Source organism: Castor canadensis, chromosome 16, assembly GCF_047511655.1.
Source record: "Castor canadensis chromosome 16, mCasCan1.hap1v2, whole genome shotgun sequence".
Lineage (NCBI taxonomy): Eukaryota > Metazoa > Chordata > Mammalia > Rodentia > Castoridae > Castor > Castor canadensis.
The window spans coordinates 17,376,148-17,398,214 of NC_133401.1; the positions used below are offsets into that span (position 1 = coordinate 17,376,148).

The 22,067-nt window shown below is 51.9% G+C and overlaps 1 protein-coding gene across 1 annotated transcript; it reads left to right on the top strand.

Moving 5' to 3' along the window:
• Positions 1–12,465: 12,465 nt before the first annotated feature.
• On the top strand, positions 12,466–21,412 carry Calm3 (calmodulin 3). Its single transcript, XM_020171076.2, has 6 exons — positions 12,466–12,842; positions 16,932–16,962; positions 19,040–19,183; positions 19,275–19,381; positions 19,602–19,737; positions 19,823–21,412. The coding sequence occupies exons 1-6, from the start codon at positions 12,840–12,842 to the stop codon at positions 19,849–19,851; spliced, it is 450 nt and encodes a 149-aa protein (XP_020026665.1). The 5' UTR covers positions 12,466–12,839; the 3' UTR covers positions 19,852–21,412.
• The last annotated feature ends 655 nt before the right edge of the window (positions 21,413–22,067 follow it).

Genomic DNA, 22,067 nt, shown 5'->3' on the forward strand with positions numbered 1-22,067 from the left:
AGACCCCATCTCCAAGTAAACCACAGCAAAATGGACTGAAGGCATGGCTTGCTTTAGGAAGTATGGATCCCTGAGTTCAAACCCTAATCCCACCGAAAAAGAGAAAATCTATAAAGGGAGATGGAAGGCAGCTATCTGCGCTGGCTTTTTAGTTTTTACTTCTTTGTTCCAATGTCTGAGTCTGGCTCTTTAAAAATATATTAAAATAAACTAATTTCTCTGTCTCTTCTTCTACTTTTTCTGCCTCAGTAGAACCCCGCAGCTGCTCTACCCAGTCCTCCGGGGAAATCTGGTAGAGACTTGGAGAGCCACGGCCTGAGAGGCACTGTGTTCATCTGGGTAATGGAAGCTGCAGCCTCCAGCTACCTTGGTGGAAGGAGAAGACAGAGTCCAAAGCAGGTGGGTGTGGTGGTTCACATCTGTAATCCCAGCACTTGGGAGACAGAAGCAGGAGAATCAAGAGTTCAAAGCCAGGTTGGACAATATATACTGAGACCTTGCCTCAAAGAGGGGAGAGAGAGAGAGAGAGAGAGAGAGAGAGAGAGATCTCCACCATTGGGAACATGTGGGCCAGTCACATGGGCACAACCAGCTGCAAGGAAGGCTGGGAAATGTAGTCTTCAGGCAGGCAGCCACGTTCCCATGAAGCAGGGGAGCCAGGCTTTTGGCCATCCAAAGTGAAAGACAGCTACAGCCATACTCAGAGTCTCCAGCTCTTCCTGGTCACCTATACCCAGAAATAAGCAGAGTCCAGGGGACAGTATTGGACTCTAACCTCTAAAACTGTGAGCCAAAATAAACCTTTCCTCCCTATAAGGTGACTGTCTCAGGTGTATTGTCACAGTAACAGAAAGTTGTCAAACACCCATGCCCTGTGCTATAGTATCTGAGGACTTGGAGGTGACCACACTGAAGTGGTTCCTGCCTTGCAGACATCATGGTCCAGTGGGAGGTGCAACCAGAGCCCTAGGGCAAAGGACCAGCTCTGGGGTGTATATGTCAGAGCTGGCTGCTCACCCCAACACACCAAACAAAGAGAAGAGTATGGTGGTGCAATGCAGAGAAAGGAGCACAGGCACTCGGGGGAAGGGGCAAAGTGAACACTTCGACCCATCTTTGGGGTGCAGACGTGAGCTTTAGTTTTAAATGCGGAAGATTGGGGCAGGGCGAGAGGCTTGCAGAATTATCAATAGTCCCAGGCAGAGTGTGGCCTGGCTGATCATTATGGAGGGCTTCTGGGGAAGTTGTCGTCATTGTCATCACTCTAGGGAAGCCTCCTGGTCCCCATGAGATGATCACTCCTGCTCCAGGGTAAGGACCCGTCATCACAGGTAATGTCCTTATTTGGGGGTGGGGAGGGCTGTTCTGCAAGGCTCTGCAGCACCTTGTCATAAAGATGTTACCCATCAGGCCTGTCCTTCCTGGAACGTGAGGTGACTGTGGGAGAGAGATGCAGAGCAAAGGAGACAGAGGCAAAAATGGAGGCACGGGATGTCACTGTTTTGCTTTTAGTTACCTGTGGATGCAGGCAAGGAGCCGGTGCTTTTCAGCAAAAGCAGCCTCTGAGGCTGTATTAAGCAAATGTTATCTCTGCTGCATAACAACTCACCCCTAGTTTCAGCAGCTTGAAACAGTGCACACTTCCATCTCCTAGTTTCTGACAGTCAGGAACCAGGGCGGGGGTGTAACTAGGTGCCTATAGCTCTCACAAGGCTGCAGTGTAGGCAAGGCTGGGACTACAGGCATCCCAGGGTGGACAGGGTGCAAGGCCCCACCTCCAAACACTCACAGCGGCAGGAAGCCCTCAGTTCCTGCAGAATGGTGACTGGAGACATCAGTCCCTTGCCCGTAAGCCTCTCCTGTAGGGCCCCTACAACAATGGCCAGGTGATGAGTGACATAATCCCACAAGTGACACCTGTCTAACTTGCTGCATTGTACTGCGGTTTGAATGCAGGACTTTGTGCTTTCTAGGCAGGCACTCTACTGCTTGAATCACTCCACCAGCCTTTCTTGCTTTGGTTATTTTTGAGATAGGGTCTCACTTTATACCCAGGGCAGCCTGGACTACCATCCTATTTGTGCTTGCCTGCATAGCTGGAATGACAGGCACACCCCACAGTGCCAAGTCATTGGTTATGATGGCGTCTTTCTGCCCAGGCCAGCTTCGAACTGTAATGCTCCCAATCTCTGTCTCCCAAGTAGCTGGGATTACAGACATGAGCCACCAGGCTGGGATTACAGACGTGAGCCACCAGGCCTGGCACTATTTTCTGTATTCTATCTGTTAGAAGCCATCAGGACATCTGACTTACATCCAAAAGGGCTCAGATTCCCCAGGGCATGAATCTAGGTAGGCAGCATGACAGGGGGCCTTCATGGAGCTATTTAAGTGAACCTATGAGTCCCGTCATAAATATGACGGTGGCTCCCTCTGGTGGGGAACAGTGGCAAATAGAATGGATGACTGGGAAGTTTTGCTCTGCACAGTTCTGATTTCTTGATTGTATAACTGGATAAAACACAGGTCACAGTCAGGTGTGGTTGTACTTGCCTGTAATCCCAGCTACTCTGGAGGTGGAGGTGGGAGGATCTCCATTCCAGACAGCGGCATGAGACCCTATCTGAAAAATAACTAAAAATTTTTTTAAAGTCCGGGAGTGTGGCTCAAAGAGTATACAGCTCCTGCCTAGCAAGCATGAGGACCTGAGTTCGGACTCCAGTACAACCAAAAACAATCCAACTAGGACCAGCTGGGGTCATACACCCAGCACTTAGGAGCCTGAGGCAAGAGGACCAAGAGTTTGAGGCCAGCCCCGGCTACACTGAAATATCCTGTGCCAAAAAAAATTTTTTTAAAGTGAGCTGGTGGCTCACATCTGTAATCCCAGCTACTTTGGGGACAGAGGCCAAGGGGATTGAGGTTTGAGGCCCCAGAAACTAATTTGTGAGACCCTATCTCAAAAATATCCAATATGAAAATGGTCGAGTGGCTCTAGGTGTAGGCCCTGAGTTCAAACCCCAGTACTGCAAAAAAAAAAATTAAAGTGAAAAAGGGACAGAGAGATGACAGCATGATGATTGGGACTTGGGGTGACATCAGTGACTTTAGAAGATGCAGGACAGGACCACAGCCAAGGAAAGTAGACAAGCGGATGGCTTCCAGGAGAAAGAAAAAAAAGAAGACTCCCCAAAGAGGATGTGGGTTTCACCCACTTAAGTTAAATTATGGAGAGCAAGAGCACAGTTCAAATGTGAAGACAGATTCAGAAATGGCACATTTTCACCCATAATGTTAAATTAGTTGCCGATGAACTAGGATGGATTTGCTTATACCATTTTGAGTCATTATCATCAGTGTGGACTTTTAATAAACTTTTTCTAAATTTCGTTTGCAAGTAGGATGTAAGAGCTTTGAGGAAAAATAGCAAATTTCTTCCTTCTCACCTGTTTTTTAAGTTTCTGGTGCCCTTGAAGAATGCTTCTGGCTGGGTGATGGCAGCTGACGCCTGTAATCCTAGCTGCTCGGAAAGCAGAGATCAGGAGGATCAAAGTTGGAAGCCATCCTGGGTAAATAGTTGAGGAGACCCCATCTTGAAAATACCCAATGCAAAACACAGCTGGTGGAGTGGCTCAAGTGGTAGAGCGCCCACCTAGCAAGTGTGAGGCCCTGACACCAAAACAAACAAACAAACAAAAAACCAGAAATGTGCTTTTGTATCAAATAATCCAGATTCATTAAAATATATGAAGAAGAAGCAGCAGCCTGCCGCCACCTTGATGTTTAGCTCAGTAAGACCTATTTTGGACTTCTGACCTCCAGAACTGTAAAAATGTAAATTTGTATTGATTCAAGCCACTGTGCCTTTGGAAATTTGTCATGGTAACCAGAGGGAACTAGAATGCAGGTCAAGAGACGAGTAGGGCACTCAGCAGGCAGCTGCTCGGGAAATGTTTACTGGGGCTGGAGGGCAGCTCGGTGGTAGAGAACGTGATCCCCTGGCTTTGAGCCTCAGCCCGGCAAAAAATCCCAATCCCTAACCATTAACAAGGGGAGTGTCCATCAGGTGTTGTGGTGCACACCTGGAATCCCAGCATTCTGGAGGCCGAGGCAAGAGGATCATGAGTTCAAGGCCAGCCTGAACTACATGACAAGATTGTCTCAACACAAATAAAAACAAAGGCTGAGGCTGTGGCTCAGTGGTAGAGTGCCTGTCTAGCATGTGCAAGGCCCTGGGTTCTATCCCCAGCTCCCCCAAGGAGGCGGGGCTGAGTGTCAAAAAAAGTGATGGTAGATTTATAATTTTTAAGGAAAATTAAAATAATTTTTCACATGTAAAAAAGACGGGAAGACGTTCTTTCTTCTCCGCAGCTACAAACAGAAAGGCACTGCTTCACATCGTTAAACTATCAAAAGAATCTGCTACCATAACAGAGACCACTCCCAAGGGTTCGGGTCTAGATTTGCTGCGCGACAGGAGCCCCAGGCGTCTGTCACCAACCAGGGCTGCTCATCGCAGACGGATCACTGACAGGCGCTTGTGCAAGGAGCGGTTGCCATATCCTGAGGGAAGAAAAATCACCATCCGGAGAGGCGCGCGACTCTGATTGGCTGTCTTCCGTCATCATCTGTTACCATGGTGACAGCCATCCGCTCTCCTGGTTGTTAAAAGGTATAGATGCTTATGGGGTTTCTGTAGCTAAATCAGAACCGAATCCTTGATGCCATTCTCCTACAAACAGAAATAAAAGCCTGTGATTTCTCGAGTTCTTATTTAAAAAAAAAAAAAAAACGCCGTGGAGGATCTGCGTGTCACTGAAGTGGACCAGAGCGCTCAGCCCGCGCGCAGTCACACCCCTTGGGCACCGCGATGGCGCTGAAGCCCATCAGAGCGCCCCCCGGTGGCCAGTGCGTGAATAGCCAGGCATTGAGCTCTGCCCTCTACATTCTCCATTGTCACCACAGCCCCTAAAGGAAGGAATTGTGACACCCCTGCTTTTCTACAGACGAGCACCCCGAAAACAGAGAGGTTAAGTCTGCTGCCCAAAGTCACACAGCCAAAAACTGGAGGAGACGATTTTAACATTTAAACTCAGATCTCTATTAGGCAGAAACCCTCAGTGTAGAGGGAGTGTGGTAAGACCCAAAAGGCTCCCGATCCACTCTCAAGAAGGGACGGTACAAGACCGATTGGATCTGTCAGGAGGAGGCATTCAAAACCCAGCAGTCATAATAAATTAAGGCTCGTAGATATTGAACCCTTACTTTGTTCTGTATTAGAGACGTATAATCCACTAAATCCTCCTCACAAGTTTAGAAAGAAAAATTATCACTGTGCCCATTTCACAGAGAAGGAGACTGAGGTTCAGAGAGGCCCATTAAAAGTGCCAGAGGTCACGTGACGGGAAGTCTTGGAACCAGAGCTGTGAACTCGTGTTTGCCTGGCTCCAAAGCATCTGTGCTTTTCCATGACACCATTTAGGAGGAGAGACAGGCTTGAACATGAGCCTGGGCCTGGTGGAGTGCTTTCTGGGCCCAGGAGACAGCGGTCATTTTTAGATTAGCTGCTTCTCACTTGACCCAATTATTTTGTTGCTGCATAACAAATCACTCCCAAGTCTGTGGTGAAAACAATAATTATTTAGTTTGTTGATAAACGTGCAAATTGGAGAAGATTGGGCAGGGGAAGTCTCTGCTCCGTGTGGGTGTTTTCTGGATTGCATCAGAGGCCACACTCAACATGGCACCCCTGGAATACGGTGTGGCTCAGTGGTAGGGAGCTTGCCTGGGCTCCATGTTCCATCCCCAGCACCACGAGGGAAAAAGAGAAGACAGGAGGAATGGACGGAGTACGGGAGAGAAGGGGGGAGAGAGAAGAGAGAGAAAGAAAGAAGAAAGAAAGGAAGGAAGGAAGGAAGGAAGGAAGGAAGGAAGGAAGGAAGGAAGGAAGGAAGGAAGGAAGGAAGGAAAAGAAAAGAAAAGAAAGAGAAAGAAATCGAGCCAGGCTCCAGTGGCCCACGCCTGTAATCCTTAGCTACTCAGGAGGCAGAGATCAGGAGGATTGAGGTTCGAAGCTAGCCCAGGCAAATAGTTCTCAAGACCCTATCTTGAAAAACCCTTCACAAAAAAAGGCTGGTGGAGTGGCTCAAGGCGTAGGCCCTCAGTTCAAGCCCCAGTATGGAAGGAAGGAAGGAAGGAAGGGGAAAGACAGGGTGAAGAGAAAACCCACAGAATGAGAAATTTGCAAATCATACATCTGATCATAGTCAAAAATGTCTTAAGAACACAATTCAAGCCGGTGATAGTGGTACATGCGTGTAATCCCAGCACTTGGTGGGTGGAGGCAGGAGGATCATAAATTTGAGGCCAGCCTAGGATACACAGAAACACTCAAAAAAAAAAAAAAAAAAGAGGCAGTGGTGTGGCTCAAGCAGTAGAGTGCTGCCTAGCAAGTGCAAGGCCCTGAGTTCAAACCCCAGTACCACCAAAAAAACTGATTGTGGTGATGATTGTACCATTTATAAATACACTTCAAACCACTGAATTGCACTTTCAAAGAGTGAATTTCAAGCTGGGCACCAGTGGCTCACACCTGCAGTCCTAGCAACTCAGGAATCAGAGATCAGGAGGATCACGGTTCAAAGCCAGCCCAGCAAATAATTTGAGAGACTCGATCTCGAAAACAACCCATCACAACAAAAGGGCTGATGGAACAGCTCAAGTGGTAGAGTGACTACCTAGCAAGCAGAAGGCCCTGAGTTCAAACCCCAGTACTGAAAAAAAAAAGAGGTTTTTGGTTGTTTTGTTTTGTTTCATTTTTGCTGTATCTCAAACTCTTTGATCATGAATCATAATTTCTTAAAAAAAAAAAAAAAAAAAAAAGGCTGGGCCCCAGTGGCTCACGCCTGTAATCCTAGCTACTCAGGAAGCAGAGATTAGGAGGATCGAGGTTCAAAGCCAGCCCAGACAATTATTTCACAAGACCCTATCTCGAAAAACCTATCACACACAAAAACAGCTGGGGAGTGGCTCAAGATGAAGGCCCTGAGTTCAAACCCCATTACCGCAAAAAGAAAAAGAAAAAAAACCTAGCATGAAAATAGTGCTACAAATCTGTGCCCCTCTCCAGTTTTTAATTTATTTTGTTATTCATGATTTTTGTTTTTGTTTTATTGGTGGTCCTGGAGTTTGAACTCATGACTTCATGCTTGCTAAGCAAGCAGCTCTACCTTTCAGCCACTCCACCAGCCCTTTTTTTTTTTTGCAGTGCTGGGAACCTACACTTTGAGCCACTTCACCAGCCCTTCTTTGTGTTGGGTTTAGGGTCTCAAGAACTATTTGCTTAGGCTGGCTTTGAACCTTGATCCTCCTGATCCCTGCCTCCTGAATAGCTAGGATTACAGACATAAGTCACCATTCCTGGCTCTTTTTTCTTCTTTTAATAAGATAGGGTCTCACTATGTCACTCAGGCTGGTCTTGAACTCCTGGCCTCTCCTTCTCCTCAATACCTAGAACTACAGGTATGTACCACAGCCCAACTGTTTTTTCTCTCTTCCCCTGTGGTTCGATGTAGGCCAGAGCCTCATCCATGCTAGGCAAGTGTTTTACCACTGAACCACACACCAGCCCTACAGGTTCTTAAAAATCCAGTGTAATTGCAAATTATACAAGTGAAAGTACCTCAAACTCACAGCCAAACTTGAGTCATCCTGGACACATTCCTGCTCATTTTCATTTTGAAAATACTTCCAAGGCTGCAGATTTTTGTTCATGCAGTCAACAGCCAAAGACCTACAGGTAGACCCTTCCCTGTTCCTGAGGACTGTAGTTCCATAAACAAAATGCCAGGGCTGGCAGAGTGGCTCAAGTGATAGAGTGCCTGCCTAGCAAGGATAAGGCCGTGAGTTAAAAAAAATGCATTTGGAAATTTGGGGGTGGGGAGGGTCTTGAAAATAGTGCAGCAGACAGCATAAAAGAAATTCAACATATGAAAGAATTCAAATTAAGGTGCAAAAATGAAATGCTGGAGTGCCAGGTATGGTAGTACAAGCCTGTAATCCCAGCACTCACTCTAGAAGCAGAGGCAGGAGGATCACAACTTCCAGGCCAGCCCTTGCTGCACAGTGAGACCCTGTGTCACAAAACCAAGGTCTGGGAATGTGACTCATTGTTAAGTGCACTTGCTTCTCATGCACCCTGGGTTCCATCCCCAGCACCACCAAAAAAAAAAAAAAAAAAAAAAAAAAACCCCGACCAAACCAAAAGACCACTGTAGAGCAGTGGTTTTCCCCTCATAATTGGGAACTGTGACCAAGAAAGGGCGGGAAGGGGGAAAGGAAAAATCAGAGGACTTAAACTCCAAATGTGAAGAAACATGAAAACATAAACCGATTTATTTGCTTATAGTTTTCTTTTTAAGTACACACAGGATGGTATTAAATTCGTTACACATTATTGCATCACAATATTGCCACAAACTCAGCTGCTAAAAATACACAAATTTATTATCTCACAGTTTCTGTGGGCCAGGAATTCCAGCTCAGGCTTGTTAGGGGCACAGTAGCAGTGCCAGCCACTGAGGACAAAGAGTATGTCACACCCCACGCTTGGACATCAAATCCAAAGAAAGGAAACTGCTTGACCTTTAGAACACAACCCGGGGGTTGGGACCCCACAATCCGTTTACACACATGTCAGACCCTGTACGTCTCAGTCTCTTCTTGCTGCTATAACAAAACACCCTTAGTCTGTGTAATTTATAAATCACAGAGGTGTACTGCTCCCAGTTCTGAAGGCTGGGAATTCTGAGACAAGATGACAGCAGATAGGGTGTTTAGTGGGTTTTCTATGTCTATTCACCTGATGGAAGGAAGAAAAGGGCTCCCTCCTGCCTCTTCCCCCCTCATCCTTCCCCCACCCAGACTGGGGCTTGAACTCAGGGCCTCACTCTTGCTAGGCAGGCACTCTACCACTTGAGCCACTCCGCCAGTCCTATAAGGGCACTCATCACCTCTCAAAGGCCTCATCCTTTAGCGCCACTGCCTTGGGAGGTAGTTCCAACTCTGAACTTGGGGGTGTGCAGGCATTCAGACCATAGCTCCCTAGCACCCACACCCCTTAGCAGAAACTATAAGCCCTCATGACCTGGCCCCTCCCTGCCTCTTTGTCTTCCTGGTTCCTTATCCCCTTCCTCCCTGTGGTAAAGTTTAAGATGGCTATGGCTACCAGCTCCAGACCACACCTTTCAGCTCCCCCTTACAACTGGGATGGCCACAGCCAAGACTAGGCGAATGGGATTCCCACAGAAATGCAAGGATGCCATGTCTGAGTCACCTTCTATGGCAGGGAATAGTCAATGTTTAGCATAAAGGAACTACTCTAGTGCCAGGTGTAGTGGCACACACCTGTAATCCCAGCAGTCACTGTGGGCAAACAGGGAGATGTCTCCCAGCATCTCTTGTGGTGAGGTCAGTCATGGCAAAGTTCTAGCCATTGATATCAGTACGAAATGCTGGGTGTGATGGCACACACTTTAATCCCAGCACCCCGGAGGCTGAGGCAGGAGCACTGCAAATTCAAGGTCAGCCTGGGCTACAGCAAGACTCTCTCAAAACAAAACAAAACAAAACAAAATGAAGCAAAAACCAAAGGGCTGGAGGTGTGGCTCAAGTGGTAGAGCACCTGCTTTGCAAGTGTGAGGCCCTGAGTTCAAACCCCAGCACTGCCAAAAAATAAAAATAAAAAATAAAGTTAGACAAGAAAAATGGAGTAGTAAAAATTATATGATTCACCTAAAAGAAGAAAAAAGAGCAGATCAATCCGATAGGATGCAATCAGCAAGATAACAAACTGCAACCAAACCATATGATTAATCACACTAAATGTAAATGGGTTAGATATTCCAATTAAGGTACAGAGACTGTCAGACTAGATTAAAAAGCCAGACCCAGCTACATGCTGTCGATAAGAAACACTTTAGCTGGGTGTGGTGGCACACAACTAAAATCTCAGCACTCAGGAGGCAGAGGCAGGAGGATCACAAGTTCCAGGTCAGCTTGGGCTACACAGCAAAGCCCTGTCTATAAAAAAAAAATCACAATAATAATCTAAGGGGTTGGAAACATGGTTTAAGTGGTAGAGCACCTGCCTAGCAAGCTTGAGGACCAAAGTTCAAATCCCAGTACTACCAACAAAATAATAACCTAATGGTCAAAGAAAAAAATCACAAGGGAAATTAGAAAACATCTGAACTCAATAAAATTAAAACCACAATATACCAAAATGTGTAGGATATAGCTAAAGTGGTTCTGAGAGGGAAATTTTCATCTTTAAAATCTTGTATTAGACAAGAATCTATCACTGATCAGGACAGAGTGTAGTGGTTAGGAATATGGAACCTGAAACCAAGCATGAGGCCCTGAGTCCAAACCCCAGTTCTGCCAAAAAAAAAAAATTCATTCCTATTTCTAGAGCAGTGCTGGTAATTTGAATATAACACAAGCCACTTAGCTTACTGGTCATCCTAACTCAGTACATTTGGAGCTGCCACTGACATTCTTATCTGATTAGAACCTGGGACAAATCAGGAGTCCAGAAGCCCAGAAAGTCCCTGGAAGGTCACAAATGTCATTTTCAAATCTTAGGAAAGAGGGACTTGGATACTAGGTTACCAAACTCAGAAAATAGAAATAAAGGATGCTGGCCAGGAGCCAGTGGTTCACACCTGTAATCCCAGCTACTCAGGAGGCAGAGATCAGGAGGATCTCGGTTCAAAGCCTCCCCACAGGCAAATAGTTCAAGAGACAATAGCTCAAAAAAAAACCCTTCACAAAAAAGGGCTCGTGGAGTGGCTCGAGGTGTAGGCCCTGAGTTCAAGTCACAGTAATGAAAAAAAAAAAGAGGGTGCTCAGTGGAATTTGAATTTAGTGCTGGTGGAGTGGTAGAGTGCCTGTGTAGCAAGCCTAGCAAGCAAAAGACCCTGAGTTCAAGTCCCAGTACTGCCCTCCCCCCCAAAAAAGAAGAAAGAGAAACATTTAAGTGTAAGTGTGTCCCCTACATTTCTGCTGAAAAATACTTTTTTGCAGTACTGGGATTTGAACTCTGAGCCTACACCTTGAGTCACTCCACCAGCCCTTTTTTTGTGAAGAGTTTTTTGAATAAGGGTCTCTTGAACTATTTGCCCAGGCTGGCTTTGAACGACAATCTTCCTGATCTCTGCCTCCTGAGTAGCTGGGATTACAGGCATGAGACACCGAGGAGCAGCCTAATCAAAATTCTTGTATGATGGGGTGCAGTTAGCCTCAAGATTACTGGAACCAAGAAGTAAATGTCTAAAAAACTCTTAGCCTCTTCACTTTTCCGCTTTGTCATTTTTATTCCTCCCTCTTCTTGACACTTTATTCTCTTAGATGGGACCAGAGTGGGAAAAAAAAAAAAAAAACCATAATCATTTTTACAGGAAGGACCTCTTCCTCTCCAGCTTTACCACCCAAAGGCTCCAGTGCCAAAAATTCCAGGGAAGGTTTCTCATTGGTTCAGCCTACGTTCTGAATGGATGGGAAATAATGATTGGCCTAGCTTGATTCACTTGCCCATACTTCAGCCAATCACCGCAGCGGGGCGGAGACACACGGTAACCTCGGCTCCCATTCTAAACGGGAAGGGGGGGGCTTTCGTCTGAGCTCCAGGGAGCAAACACTGTAGTCTCGGGTAACCTAATCAATAATTCTTTATTCTTTCTTCTCCCCTGGCTGGGATCCTGGAAGGAGTGAGCGAGTCAAGTTGTCCAGCAGATGACAGTGGTTGAGAAACATGGTCTCCCCAGCCCAGCCAAAACTCAGGTCTCGGCATACAGCAGGCGCCCAGTTCATGTCTGTCGAATGAGTGGCTGAATTAACGATCTGTTCCCAGAGCCGGTCCTGGGACAGAATACAACTTCGTACCCGCTGAGCGGATCCACAGTGAAGCGGGGGTAAGGGTCCCTCACGCCCGTGGAGCGCCTCTTAGGCAATGGGCAGAACCTTGAAGACCCCGCCACCGCGCAGGGGCCCTTGGGGGCGGGGCTTCCGGGCCCTTAGGGGCGGGGCTTTCAGGACCCACATTTTGGAATGAACCATTTTCCACTTGTTAGAGGGGAGAGACGAGAAAGTCTTTCTGCATCTTTCGCCAGCCCTTCACCACTCCCAAGTCACAAAGGCAACATATTTGCATCTTCAATAGGCACTCGATTTTCCCCTTCACCTTATTATGCCTTACGGCTCCACGCAGCCGCATAATTCGCGCTTCCCCACCAATGCCGCACAGTGGCTCATCCCAGTTTGACGCATTGCAGGGAAGGTCTAACCAATCGGCGCTGCGCTCTCATTTCCGCTATGGGACGGGCCCAATAGCGACGCGGCTCACAAAGGGACTTGTCACGCGCCTCTGAGAAGTACCCCTCCGCCAGGGAGGAAAAAACACAGAAGGCGGGGCGCGGGCGACAGAAAGTAGTCCCGAGGCGAGAGCGAGCGCGCGCGCGCCCGGCGGCAAATCCCGCCCCTTTCCCCTCACCCGTGCTGGGGTGGAGACAAGCGATCCACGGGCCCGTCAGTGCGGAGCGCGGTGCGGAGGGATCCATAGGAGCCGCAGTGCGGCGCCGGGCGGGGCGGGGCCGGGTGAGGCGGGGCGCGCGCCGGGGCCGTTGAGGGACCGTTGGGGCGGGCGGCGGCGGCGCGGCGGCGCGCGCGCTGCGAACAGTGAGTGTGGAGGCGCGGACGCGCGGCGGAGCTCGAGCTGCTGCAGCTGCTGCCGCCGCCGAAGGAACCTCATTCCCCGCGCTCCGGACACCTCGGGCCTCGCCATGGTGAGTGTGGCGGAGGGGCCGCGGAGGCGAGGGGTGAGGTGGAAACGGCGGGGCTGGACCCGACCCTGGGGCGGCCGAGTGAGCCCAGAGTCGGGGCGTCCTCCGGAGCCCGGCGGGCGCCTCTGAGCCGCCTTCTCTTGGGGACATTTGAACCCAGTTCGGGACGTCTGAGTCCCAAAGAGGGGCTTTGGGGCTTCCAAAAGCCCTTTTTAGTACCAAATTGGCGGGGCGGGGGGATGTTGAGATGTCCTAATGGGCATCTGAGTCTTCAAAGGGGGCATTTGAACCCAGCACGGAGAATTAGACCCCCAGGAGGGGAGGATGCTCTTGGGGGTTTTGATACAGGAAAGAGGGAAGCCAGAGAGCCCAGGTGCTGGGGTGCACCTGGACGGACGGCAGTGGTCTCCTGGGGTCACTTTTGCACATGCGACCCTGCGGGGGAGGGTCTCCAAAGGTAGCGTTGCGGAGGAGGAGGGCGAGGAGCGGGAGGGCCTGGGGTGGGTGGCAGCGGAGGCTGGACTATGCTCTTGAAGCCTGCGGGACCGAGAAGGATCGGGGTCGTGGAGCTGGTTAATGGGGGGCGACACCGGTGCTTACCAGTAGTGGGAGAACCGGGAGGGGGTCCTCGTGGGTGATTTAGGGGATAGGTGAAAAAGGCTCCAGTGGGTTCAGGCTGCTTAACCAGGAAGAGACATGGGGTTGGGGGTTGGTGAGGAGTGTAATGTTTGGGTCCATGAAAATCTGGGTTTCCAAGGTGAGGGGTGGGGGAGGACTTGGCTTGGGAGGGATCAGAGGTGAGGTTGAAGGGGTCTAGAAGGTGGTGGAGAAAATGAATGTCAGCCAGAGTGGACCTAGGGTTGGAGGTGGCTGTGAGTAGCTGCCTGCCAGTCTCCAGGGAAGGCCCAGACGAAGCTGGTTCAGTCTGGGCTGGGAGTGGGCTGCAGAGGCCAGAGGGGATGGCTATGCTGTACCCTTTCCCTGAGAAACAGGGCTGGGGGAAGGCACCTGGGCAGAGGGAGCACGTGGATGGAGTTGTTCAGGCCCCTGTTTTGCACTGAAGCCAGTTGTATGAAATGGGAGTGCGGGAATCAAAGTTTGGGGTGCATCCAACCAGCCAGCTTGGTTAAGCCTAGAAGCCTCGCCCTCTTTGCTGTCCCTTTCAGGTCTTTTCCAGACAGTGCTGGTGTTCTCCTATCTCCAGCTCCATGTGCCTTCTGCTTCTCCTCACTCGTGCCAAATGACAGTGCAGTACAGTAGTGTGGCGTCAGTGACAGTCAGCCACCTATTCCCATGCCCTTAGGGTATAGGCTTCAGAACTTGACCATAGTCAAGGCCTCTGGGGAAACCCTTCATCGGTTTGAGGGCCACTTGTTCCTTTTGGGACCCTCACTGAGTGTCTCTGGGAATTCTCACAGTTAGGGCTTCACAGAAAACCAGCAGACTAGTTCTTTTCTCGTCCTGCCACCCACAGCACCCACAAGCCCCATGTACAGCCATGCTCCCTGGCAGAGCTGGGAAGACAGGCGGCCGCTGCTATGTATCAGATCTCATATGTGCTGACACAGACCCGAGGGCTTCTCCTTCCGCCACCCCATTTTCCCCCAGCAGAATCTGCTAAACGGGCCCTGCAGCTTTGGCAGGCACCAGGAGGTCCCCACCTCCTGAGGAGGGCCTGAGTGTTGGCCCTGACCAGTTTCTCTTTCCATTTGTAATCAGCAAGGTATGGGTGGGACAGTCACTGTGGACTGGCCTTGGACTTTGGCCTGATCTCCATGGCTCCTCCTCAGCCCCAGTGAGGGGCCCTGGCCTTGGTTTCTGATCTCATCTAACACAGCTCTCTGGCATTGGCTGGGGGCTGGGGCAAGGCAGAGAAATAATACCCTCTTCCCTCCCCCACCCTAAGCTGCTCTTTCTTGTCCAGCTCCTTGCTGGAGCCTTAGATGTGGGAGAAGGAAGCAGAAGACATCCTGGGTTATTTTGGAGATGGTTTTTGGCGAAAGCTACCAGTCTTTTGGGCTGGAAAGGGAAGAAGCCCTGAGAAAGGGGCGCCAGCAATGGCCAGGCTGCTTCTCCGGTGCTCGGTGTTCTGGACAGCAACCGTGCACTTTGATCTGCAGCTGGAGGTGGGCCCTTTCCTGGACGGAACAGGGGAGAGGGCAGGTGGGAGCGGGTGTATGAGGTAGGCCCTCTGTGCAGAGCCACGCCTATTTGCAGCAGCCCAGGAGCAGAAGAACATGACAGTGCCTTGCCTGCATCTTCCAGCTTTCTGCTGGGAATGGCGGACACCAGCCTTCAGAGCCACTCTGGGGATTCTGCAGCCTTTTGCAGCCTTCTGGGCCCCAACCCCTTTCAATACTGTCCCAAGGTGGGGAGAAGCGGGCTTCTTGCAGAGCAGTCTTTGCACTGGGGTGGGGAGGTCCCTGAGTGGGCTTGCTTTTTCCATTCTAGGCCGGTGGGGGGGGAAGCAGAGGGGGATGAAAAGCAGATGGATGGCAGCCTTCTTCCCCAGCAGCTCCTCCTGTTCTTCCACTTCCCCTCCCCAGCGTCACTGGCCTGACCAGAAGCCCATCTTCTTCTCTGCTTTTCCAGGCAGCTTCCTTAGGTGTGAGGGCCAGGACTGAGGGAGGGATAGGCTCACAGGAGCCCAGGAAGGCAGGCGGAGCGAGGGCTCACCATCACGGGCTGCTGGGTTGGCACAGAGGAGCCCACAACCCTGAGTCATTTCCTCTAGCAGTGCTGAAGAGTGTCCATTTGCCCTCCTAAACCTCCCTTCAGACTTCGGACTTCTGCAGAATGTGCCGGTGTGACGTTCTCCTCTCCCTTCTGCCATCTCCCCTTGGTCCTCATCACCTTGATTTCCCTCCCACACTGCCGACTTGGGACTTGGTCTCAAGATCCTTTTCCTTTCAATTGAACAAGATATATGTAATAGCTACATTTTAGACCAGGACAGGGGTGGAGCAGTCAGCAGTTGAATGGAAGCTCTAGAACCCGTATACAGACTGGTGCAAATGGACACAGTAGATTGCTTCAGCTTCTGGAACTTAAGCACTCAGGATAAGGAACAGAATCCTGCTGTAGACTTGGAGCCCCTTCCCCTACTGTAAAAGGAAGTGGTCCAGAGATGGTGGAGCATTCTTTGATGGTGCCCACCAAAACCAAGGAAAATTTGTATTTTAGCTGCTTAAACTTAGAAGTTGCAATCCAGCTCCCTCTGTCTTGCTCTTCCTCCAGGACCTCTATGTACACCCCACTCCCACTGGCTTCCCAGTGCTCCAGTGCAGGGAGAGCTGGACCCAGCGTCTCCTCCATGCCAACCGAAATGCCAGCTGCAATCCCCTCATGCAGCAGGGGCTGCCTTGCTACCACCACTGAGCCAGCCTCACCATGGCTGTGCTGGAAGGGGTTAAAAACTGCAGCACTAAAGCTGACTTCAGTCCTTTGCCACTACTGCTACTGCCTACTGCAGTACCCTCCCAGCATTGGTCCTCCCTGCCCATAAAGAAACAGAACAGAATGGTGCCCTGTGCCTGCCCATGCACTATGGCTGGAACAGCCACCTCCTGCCTGACCAGGGTTCCTCCAGCACCAGAGCAACTCAGAGGCACCAGTTAGAAGAATTTTTGCCACTTGGGTCCACACTGCCTGGGCCTAGCACCTCCAAATAGATGACACAGAAACCAGCGAAATAGCCCCAGACACTTTCCCTCTGTCCTCCCCAAGGACTGGCCTGTTTTGATTTGGAGCTTTGCAGAGCTGCTTGGTTAGGCTCCTTCCTGCCACCGCCACCACTGAGGCTCCCAGCAGCTCCACACAGCTGTTCCTTGCCAGCATAGCCGCTTTGGGACCAGCAGCATTTCTTCCTGCCCGTGGGTCTGGGCAGCTTAACTTGGCCTGCATCAGACAGGCCTGGGTTTCCCCACCCTAGCACCCAGCTTTGGGCCCCGACTCTGGCATGCAACTCCCTTGCCCAGCAGGACAGCCATGTGGAACTGGCCTCACCGGGGCAGGGCTGGGTGGAGTAAGGAAGATGCATCCAGGGCTGTGGCCTGCTGGCCCAGTGACTTACTCTCCTTCCTGCTTTTCTAGGCTGACCAGCTGACTGAGGAGCAGATTGCAGGTGAGTTTGTCCACCCTGTGACCTGGTCCTGTCATCTTCCTCAAGAAAGCCTGTGCCCCAGCCCAATCTTCCCACCCAAGGACAGCATCTGATAGATGAGTGTATGTCCCCAGTGTTGTGCCCGTGCTAGCGTTCCTAAATAGGCATGAGAGCTCAGCAGCGCCCGCTACACCCACCCCATGCCCCAGTGCGGACCTCTGCCCAGTGGCAAAGATCCTGCTTGTCTCCGTGGCTCATTTGGACATTAGTGGCTGTAGGCTGAACCCAGCTCCCTGCTCCAGCCAGGCAAGCTGAGGTGAGCTGCTGCCCCACTTAACGAGCCGCCTCTGCACTTGCTCGGCTTTCACTTCCTTTTGCATGTGCTTGTGCTCAGCTTTTTCCTCTGTGGGAAGTGCTGCTCCCAGCTCTGCCTGGGCAGCTTCTCCTCCAGGTCTCAGCCTTCCTGACCCTAACTCAGTTAGGCAGCCTCCTTCACTCTCACACCGCCTGCCTATGTCCTGCGGGCTGCTCTCTCTGGCCACAGGCATTGTGTGTCTTCACCTCTTGGATCTTCTGTCACTCCAAGTTCACTCTGCTCTGGGAGCAGACTTGGGACTTGTCTTACACTCCCTGCCATGTACTCAGTGCTCAGGACACAGTGAGTGCTCCGTGAGTTCTTGCTGTCTGAACAATGAACAGAAATGGTCATATATCTTGCAGTAGGCTAAAAGAAGTCTCCGAACGTTTTTTTCCTGTAAAACTCCAGACAGCTCAGCTGCACATGTGTTGTGTGATGGAGCGTCCTTCCATGTTTTCCCCTCCCCAGACTGAGATGCCTGGGGAGCTCAGAGGCCGACTCTTGGTTTATCTTGGGCTGACACAAAGTAGAGCAGAGGGAAAGTTCAGGAATGGCCCTGGGGCCAGCCAGCCACCCCACCCCAGCCTTGCTGTCAGGATCAGCCTGCTGTGGCACAAAGGCAGAACGCCCAGCCTCAGTGGGAGGAGGCAAGGCAGACTCACCTTTTTGCCTGTCCCTCCTCCGGCCCCCAACACTTGGAGCTTCTTCACTTAGGCTCTGGGCCGGAAGACCCAGAGGAAGCCAGACAGCTGCCTTGTTGGCCAATCATGAGCTTAGGGGCCTTGTGACCGCTCCCTGCCCCCAGCAGCAAGGCCTCCGCACAGGGGGATGGCAGCATCCCCGAGGAGACTTGGACTGTTTCCCCAGGGCCCGAAGGCTCTGCCCAGCAGTGTGTCCCTCCCCCACCTGCCACCCACACCCAGTCCTGCCTTCCTGTCACACAAGCACGCACTCCACCTTTCACCCTGTCCCCATTAGCAACTGTCCAGCATGTCACCCTAGCCCACACCATCTGGGAATGGTTTGCGGGGGCCACCAGGTGCCAAAGTAGCCCAGTGGGAGGCAAGAGCCACGTGCTTCTCTCCCCCCTGATGTGGCCCCAGCTGTGGCCTTCCCACTCGGCGCTAACGCTCCTCATCCTCCTGGCTTGGCAGCCGTCCCCTTGCCTCCTGTCCCCCACCCCACGCACAGACCGTCAGCTGTGCTCTGCTGCCGACCACCCCCGTGCGTCACCGCCCCACAGGCTCAGCTCCTCTAAAAGTGAGTAGCGCCCATAGCTGGAGACTGGGCTGGCAGTGCCTGTCAGAGGGGCCTGGTGCCCACATCTCTTTGGCCAGCCAAAGACCCCTCCCACCAGTTGACGTTGGCCAGCACTCTTCAGATGAATTCTGGCTCTCATCCACCCATCACTTTGGTCCATTTCGTCACCTGAGGAAGAGGCCAAAGTCAGGGACCAAGAAGCAGTGGAGACTTACCTGAGGACAGCTGTCAGCTGTTTCTCAGTTTCTTCATTGAGCTCCGTAGGCTGACGAGATGGTTTCTTTGCAGAGTAGAGGTTCCATAGCCCTCGAAGGAAAGCAGGAAGGTTCTGAGTGCTAAGAGGGGTGGGCCAGAATCCAGGTCTGACTCCGTTTCCCAGGGTGGGGTTGACTGGCCTCCCTCCAGAGGGGGCGTCCTGCACCCCGGGGTTAGGGCTACCTGCGGGCCTCTACCCGGCCCCCCGCACATTGTTTCTTGCAGAGTTCAAGGAGGCCTTCTCACTCTTTGACAAGGATGGAGATGGTACTATTACCACCAAAGAGCTGGGGACTGTCATGAGGTCCCTGGGGCAGAACCCCACGGAGGCAGAGCTGCAGGACATGATCAACGAGGTGGACGCAGACGGTGAGCCACCCTCCCAGCCCCCCAGAGACAGCCATGCCCCCTCTCCTTCCCGGGGCTCTGGAGCCCCACCCCTCACTTCCCTGCCTTCCAGGCAATGGGACCATTGACTTCCCCGAGTTCCTCACCATGATGGCCAGAAAGATGAAGGACACAGACAGCGAGGAGGAGATCCGAGAAGCATTCCGTGTCTTTGACAAGGTATGCAGTCTTTTTCCAGGGTGCTTGGGAGACTGATGACCTTCAACAGCCTGCAAAGCCAGACCACCATTTTCGGGAAGTCAGAGCTGGCCACCTGCTCTGCTCCCTCAGGCAGCACTCTTCACTTTGCTCACTGCCCAGGGAAGGTGGTGGTAGTCCTTGCCTCCTGCCATTCTCCCACGGGGAGAAGCTACCTGAAAGTCTTTGTCCCCACCCCCAGGACGGAAATGGCTACATCAGCGCTGCTGAGTTACGCCACGTCATGACGAACCTAGGGGAGAAGCTGACCGACGAGGAAGTGGACGAGATGATCAGAGAGGCTGACATCGACGGAGACGGTCAGGTTAATTATGAAGGTGAGTCATGCAGGCTGGGCACTCAGGCCAGGGGAGGGCTGTGCGGGCTCAGGTCTGCTCACCAGACTCCCATCTCACTCTGCAGAGTTTGTACAGATGATGACCGCGAAGTGAAGGCTGGGGCAGCTGGTGATGCCCGTTCTCCTGATCTCTCTTCTCGCGCGCGCTCTTCTCTCTCTTCCACACTCCCCTGCGTACCCCAGTTCGGTTCTAGCAAACACCGATTGATTGACTGAGAATCTGATAAAGCAACAAAAGATTTGTCCCAAGCTGCATGACTGCTCTTCTTCTTCCTGACTCCCTCCATGCCCCCTCGCATTCTTTGCCTCCCCCTTCTGTTCCCATCTTCCAGGCCTGATGCATTCATAAGAGAACCCCGCTCCCTTGAGGGAGCCTTTGCCCTCCTCCTTCCAGCCCGGGTGGCTCTCCTCCGTTTTGATTTGTTTTTTTTGTTTGTTTGTTTGTCCTTCTGGGTGCTGGGGTGGCCGCCAGCCCTGTCCTGGCCCTACAGGGAAGGGTGAGGCCCTCGCCCGGCGGGGGCGCTTACCCTTCGCTGTTGTGTGCACCCCATGATTCTGTGTGCAAGCCCAGCGGCCTGTAGGGCACAGTGCCAGGAGAACTGGGGGCGTTGAGAATTACGCAGTGAACGGATGTGGCCCAGGAAGGAACAAGGGCAAGGAGGCCTTGGAAGCTGGCATTTTTTTACCACTGGAGGGGGACAGACAGAGTGGACGGACAGCACTCAGGTTCCACTGGCTGCTGTTCTGAAACCACCTGGCTGGCTTCTGAGACTGGGCTGGGCGAGGACAGCTCATTTGGCCACTCTGCTAATCGCAGTTGTCCCTGTCTCTCCAGCAGTCTCACACTGATCTGTACACACCTGGTGCTAACACCCCGGGCCACTCCCCCATGGCGCACCCGCCCATGAGGGCTGTGAAGGAATGGATGTGGGGATGGTCGCTGTGTAATGTGCTACTTATCCCTTTACTTTTTCTTTTTGCTCCTTAAAACTTTTATTTTTGTCCTGACTGTGCCGGGCCAGCTGAAGGGTGGGGAGAGGGGTGCCGAGCCCCACCATGCTCATAGAACAAACCTGCAATAAAACAGTGCTGTCTGGCCGCCATGCAGAGCACGCTGCGGGCAGCCCCTGGCCTCCTGCCTGCCCGCCCACCTGTGGCACCTCCCGCTCCTGCTCCTTGGGGTGATGGCACCGCTCCTCTCCTCACCGACTGCCCCACTCCCCAGCGGAGAGCATGGTCCGCACCCGCACTGTGCCCTGGCTTCTGACTCTCGCCTCTGGGACACATCAGTCATCGTGGGCAGTTCAGTTCAGTTCAGTCTGGGTCTGTTTCCTTTTCTGTTCTCATCTGTCCCCCGCCCCCCGCCCCCCCCCCCCCCCTGCCCAGATCAGTGAAGTGGCTTTTCCTGGGACCTGCCCAGCTTGGAGACTTCTCCTCCACCCTCTGACACCAGCCTTGAGGCAGGGAGGGAGGGATGGGGCATAGCGGGAGACCCCTCCAAGAGCCGAGGGCAAGGGCAGGTAGGTGTGAGGCTGTGAACATTTTCGGAATGTTTTGTTTTTGTTTTTGTTTTTAAACCGGGCAATATTGTGTTCAGTTCAAGCTGTGAAGAAAAATATATCAATGTTTTCCAATAAAATACAGTGACTACCTGATCTGGCTCTGGCCCACTTATCTCAGAGTTTGGCCTGCCCCTGCGTGGACTGCTCAGCCTACCCCAGGAGAGCCTTCCCTCCACCGCCAGGAGGTTGAGGGCAGGGACTGTCCTGGCCCCTGGCCCATATGCAGGCAGTAGGCTCTTAGAGTGCTCGCTGCAGGTCCACATGGGGTTGCACACGCATGTCAGCCACACATGACGAGGACTGAGGAGACTCTAGGCAGGTCCATCTCACCATAGGAGCCCTGAGGACTCTGCCAGGCAATGCCCAGAGGCAGGAGGGGCAGGGTGCATGGAGGGACTGAAAACCAAAGACCCCTCCGTGACTCACTCAGCTGGGCCAGTCCCACATGCTCTAATCACCAGAGGCTCTGATCACTTTGAAGACTTGAAGCTGACAGCCCCAAACAATTGCAAACTATGGAAAGTTGAGAACTTACTGTGTTGGGTGGGGACGTGGAAAAGAAAGGCCTCCTGATCCAGGCCCATTGGGGCTTAAGCAGAGGGAGGTATGAAAGCCCTCAGGTCTTTTCCCAAGGGAGGTTGGCATCAGCTGCAGATCGCACACACCTCTCCTTTAGGGACACCAGGAGGGACTGAAGGTTTGATAAACGTGGCTTCTCACCTCCGAGCTTGTCACACACAACCAGAGG

Coding starts and splice junctions, on each gene's coding strand:
- Calm3 (XM_020171076.2), top strand. Junction 19,184..19,274: donor CAACGAGGTGGACGCAGACG/GTGAGCCACCCT, acceptor CCTGCCTTCCAG/GCAATGGGACCATTGACTTC. Junction 19,382..19,601: donor CATTCCGTGTCTTTGACAAG/GTATGCAGTCTT, acceptor CCCCACCCCCAG/GACGGAAATGGCTACATCAG.